Here is a 4,635-nt window from a genome sequence, read left to right as displayed (position 1 = left end):
TGAATACCATATCACACAAATGTGAATTGTTTGTGAACTATATGATTCTTTTTTTTTTATATTGTTATTTGTAAAATAAAGATTATGGGAGAGTGTTAGAATAATGCTTATTTTAGAGAGTAGTTTAAGGGTTGTTGGAGTTTGTTGAGAGATCTTCTCAATAACAATCTCCTTGATTAGAATCTATTGGATCTCATGTGCACTATATTCTTGTGATGCATTCTAATTTTTGAAAAGAAATATATGAATAATCTTTTGTGCCATGTGCAACTTTGTGTGTTTTCTAAAAAGCCATTCATGAGGTGACACCAATCCCTCGGGTGGATGCTTTGGTCGCGTTGACCATTAAAACTTTAAATGCTTTTCTCTTTTGATGAGACACTCGAATGTAGGTTAATAGTTACAAAATTATAATGTAACAAATTGAATTGAATTGATTGTGCATACTACCCTAGAGATTATCTCACTTAAAAAATACTATTTATTTTATTACATGATAATAATAATAAAAAATATTTAATTTTGATTATAAATTGGTTATGGATATAAAGGGAAAAACAAACTAACTTATTTTGCAATAAGAAAATAATGAAATCTTATTTAATTCATAGAAAAGAATTATATTGAGTATGAAAGTAAATATATATTTCCTTTAATTATTTACATGAAATTGACCTGGTGACATTTAAAATAATATCAATAAAAAAAAAAAATATTTGAATGTTAATTGTAAATAAAACAATTTAAAAATATATACACAAAATGAAAGAATAATAAAAATGTAAAATATATTATATAACTCATGATTTCAGATTTAATATAGAATTGACAAATAACATTTAAAAAAAATTAATAACCAAAATAATATATATAGATAAATATTTCAATGTTTATTTTAAATTAATAAATATTAAGTGTTTTCTCGATAAGTATGAAAATGATATATTATTATATCAATGTTTTAACCATAATATATGGAATTTACTTGTAAAAACAAAAATATATTAAGAAATAAATAAATTATTCAATATTAATTATAAATAAAAGAATTCTAGATATTAGTTATATATAAAAATAATATTATATATATATATATATATATATATGAATATATATAATTTATTTTATATTTTATATTTTATATGAAATTTATATAAATATTTAAAAATATTATTAATAAAATAAAAGAAAAGAAAAGAGGCAAGGTATGATAAGGAAATGTAGGGTTGCAAATAAAAGCTATAAACTGGTTGCAAAAACATACTGAGGAAACTTAATCCAAGGTGGATACAATATCAACAAACTTAACCTAATCTAAGGTGGATTTTCCCAAAAGGGCATAGTGGGAAAATCTTTCTTCCCAAAAAGGGATAGTGGGAAAATCTTTCTGGCTGACATCCATAGCTTAGTCTAACCTCACCTACCCCAGAGTGAGAAAATCTGTTTCTTGCTGAACTCCATAATCAAACGTAACTTTGAAAGCATCTCATCGAAATCTGGTTATAGTTGCCGATGGTGGACGCTGTAATATTGTATAACATTTTGGCTGAAAGGAGGCCTCACTGATTAAGGCAATTACAGACAGGTGAAAGAAAAAGAGCTTCAGTGAATTCTTGAAGGGCCAACTTTTCATTCTCATACAATGGCTCTACGCGATAAGCAACAGCGACAAACCGCCGAAAATTCATGGTGAGAATTCTGCCTCTTGCTGACATCCCTAGACAAATTAAGGTTTTGCGAGTAGCTCAAAGCATCTCGTTGAAATCTGGATATAGTTCTCGATAGTTGAGCTGTAATATTGTATAACATTTTTGCTGGGGGCACGCGGAATTAATTAATGAAATCTACAGACAGGTGAACGAAAATGATCTTCAGTGATTTCTTGAAGGGGCAAACTTTCATCCTCATACAATGGCTCTATGCGATCTGGCAGATTGTCAGGGAGACCACATTTGTAAATTCCGTCTATTATCTCTGCCAAATGGCAATAAAGGGCCAGCTTAAATTTGTGTTCAGAAAGAACACACATATTCAGGAAGACGCTTATGGTGTGCGTTACACTAAAATGGAAGATGGAAGCGAGAAACCCGATGTTATACACATATCTAAGAAATATAGTCTTGGGAAATCATGGATACATTCAAAATCATGGGAAGAATTTAGGGAGCACTATTTGGATGAGAAGAGTAACAGAAATATAAATGGTGTTACTTTGATTGATTTTAACTGGTATTGGTATACCGTTCAATTCAATGAAAGGTTTTACTTCTGCCATCAAGACATACTTTTCGAGTGGGCGATGTATGATATTGATGAAAATATGATTCTCTTAAAGGAAGTGGAGCTCATTGGCAACGAATTGGTTATGGGGACAGTCATCAGCAAAGAAGAAATGTTTGAAATGATGCTTTCCAAAGAGTACCACATAAATGAGTTGTATGCCCCCTGCATATTCGGAAAACAATATAACATTTCATGGAATCTAAGGCTTTCTGCCTTCCTAGCGACCATACCCCTGCTATTACAGGCCAAGGGATTGGCTAAGCAATCAGCTCTGTGCACGCTCATTCTGATTATTGTAGATTTCGTAAGGACCCCTTTGTTGAAACTGTACGAGCATTTCATGTCTTATTTAATCAAATCAGTGAAAATGGGGATATTCAGAAAGTGCAGACTTCTTTACATTTTCTTCAGCTTGTTTAACAAGAGATGGACAGCTTGTGATAGGAGGTATGGCTATGCTTATTACACCACAAAAGAAGAAAACAAAAGTGTTTTCCCTGTAACAACATTTGTTAAATTCAAAAATTTGGATGAGTGCCAATTTGTTGATGTGGTTTTGAGAGCAAAGCCCTGCATAGAATCTTATGCATTTCATATCAATGATGGTATAATACACTCAGCAGAGTTGAGCTATGGGGACTACTGCTTGTACGTGAAGGTCAAAGAGGGATTTTTTGTATCCAGTGTAGATGCCCTGACCATGCTCAAGTATAATCATATCTCAAAACTTGAGCTGGATGTGGAACTTCTTCCCAAAATTTTGAAATTGGGGCAATTAGTCATGAGGGGACTAACGAAGATCCTGGAACTACAAATACTCAAGAAGGGATCGCAGACACTTCGGAAGGTTCTGGATCAAAGGAAAGAAGAAAGAAAAGCTGATAACTTGTTGCAGACTGCGGGCAACATAAATATGGAGGAGCATCCGAACCAAGGTGGAGAATCAGACATTATGGATGTTTGGAAGAAACGGCTGCAAGAGACATACGCATTAATGAACGGTATAAAAGGTACTCCGTGCTCTCTTTCTCTCTCATACATTATTTCATTCTGATGCTCTTTAACCATTATTTTAAGTCTTTCTTCCCTTAACAATTTTACCGATTGCTCTCAGTGGCCATGCATTTAAATCTATTTTTGTCTCTTCTTTCAATTGTTACAGATGAGATTCCAGAGAATGTGGACACATTTCATGTCATTGCCGACAGTTTTGGTGCTTTTGTTATTCCATTAGTGGCAACTGCAGCATCCCATGTTTTGGTCGTTGAGATATTACTAGGAGAATACCGTGCGAGAAAGCCCTTACCACTTGTACTGCCATTGTTTGTAGGGACTGCATTGTTTTCCATGAGCTGGTATGGAAACAGAATTGATGGAAAGCAAAAGGTCACGATTGGCTGCTTGTGTGATGTTGGAAAAGATGCTGCTGGGTGGTCTGCTCAAGAGCAGTTTATGAAGGTTGCTAAAGAATTTAGCATTATGTTGACCACGTTCCATGGTCGCCGTGGAAGTGTGGCTCTAGAGGCAATCCATTGCTCCAGCTCGAGGGTCACTGCTCAACGGCAAGTCATGGAGCAGTCATTTGGCGAGGAATTCTTGTGCTTCAGAACCCTCCAACGACTTCCTGTAGCTGACATCTGGAACGTGGAATGCATCCTGCGAAACCTGAATCGATCGATCAAGCCCACTTCGCTATATTACTGTCTTCAGAAACAATTCATGGCTCCATCTCGCGGGTCAGTGTTCGAAAGGAATTCATACACCAATCATTCGTCGAGGAACACTTGCGTTTGAGAATTTTTAGCTGTAGCTGCCGGTCTGAAACATGGAATGCATCCTCCAAAACCTGAGCGGCCTGAATTGATCGCAATGGTTAGTATTTCACGTTAAATCTAGGAGTATAGGTCAATTGTGGTCTGAAGAGTATTTGGTCAAAACTTGATCGCTTACCGTTTTTTTTTTTAATAGGTAAATAGCTTGATTGGTTATTGCTAGATCATATGGTTTATTGTGTATTTTGTATCTTGGGTTCAAAGTGATATAGTTTGTTTTGTAGGTGATGGTTTCACACAGGTAAAGACCACAATCTTACAAATGTAAAAAAACAAATCCTACTCATGGTGAATGTGTTTCTTTATAATCTTTAAATTTCAGTAAAATTGAAATTGTTACTATTATTAATTAGAGTGGGTACTGATGCTCTGTAGATGTGTTCTTTTCAATAATATTATCATAATGTAGTTGGTTATGTATGCGTTTAAATTTAATATTTCATAAAATATTAATAATGGAAAGAAATTTAATATTATATAAAATAAATAATTAGTTAAACGATACTTTCGCAAAGATTAA

The 4,635-nt window shown here is 33.8% G+C and overlaps 1 protein-coding gene across 2 annotated transcripts; it reads left to right on the top strand.

The window, feature by feature from the left end:
• The first annotated feature begins 1,351 nt into the window (after window positions 1-1,351).
• On the top strand, window positions 1,352-4,393 carry LOC149212416 (uncharacterized). Of its 2 annotated transcripts, XM_089390607.1 has the most exons (3): window positions 1,352-1,689; window positions 1,851-3,293; window positions 3,446-4,393. In XM_089390607.1, exons 2-3 carry the CDS (start codon window positions 1,865-1,867, stop codon window positions 4,075-4,077), a joined length of 2,061 nt encoding a protein of 686 aa, XP_089246733.1. In that variant the 5' UTR covers window positions 1,352-1,689; window positions 1,851-1,864; the 3' UTR covers window positions 4,078-4,393. The 2 variants fall into 2 exon arrangements, with proteins under 2 accessions (XP_089246733.1, XP_089246734.1); XM_089390608.1 differs by having other exon boundaries at window positions 1,352-3,293; window positions 3,614-4,393.
• Window positions 4,394-4,635: the final 242 nt, after the last annotated feature.

The sequence above is a fragment of the Pinus tabuliformis genome, chromosome 1_1 (genome assembly GCF_031772625.1).
Source record: "Pinus tabuliformis cultivar Carrire ecotype Pingquan chromosome 1_1, CPIR1, whole genome shotgun sequence".
In the NCBI taxonomy this organism is placed as follows: Eukaryota; Viridiplantae; Streptophyta; class Pinopsida; order Pinales; family Pinaceae; genus Pinus; species Pinus tabuliformis.
This window is presented reverse-complemented; position numbering and strand designations above follow the sequence as displayed.

What these genes read in the sequence shown, in the direction of transcription:
- LOC149212416 (XM_089390607.1), top strand. Translation starts at nt 1,865, where the DNA reads ATGATCTTCAGTGATTTCTTGAAGGGGCAAACTTTCATCCTCATACAA. An exon ending in ATTAATGAACGGTATAAAAG is followed by an intron (nt 3,294 to 3,445) that starts GTACTCCGTGCT and finishes CAATTGTTACAG; the next exon opens with ATGAGATTCCAGAGAATGTG.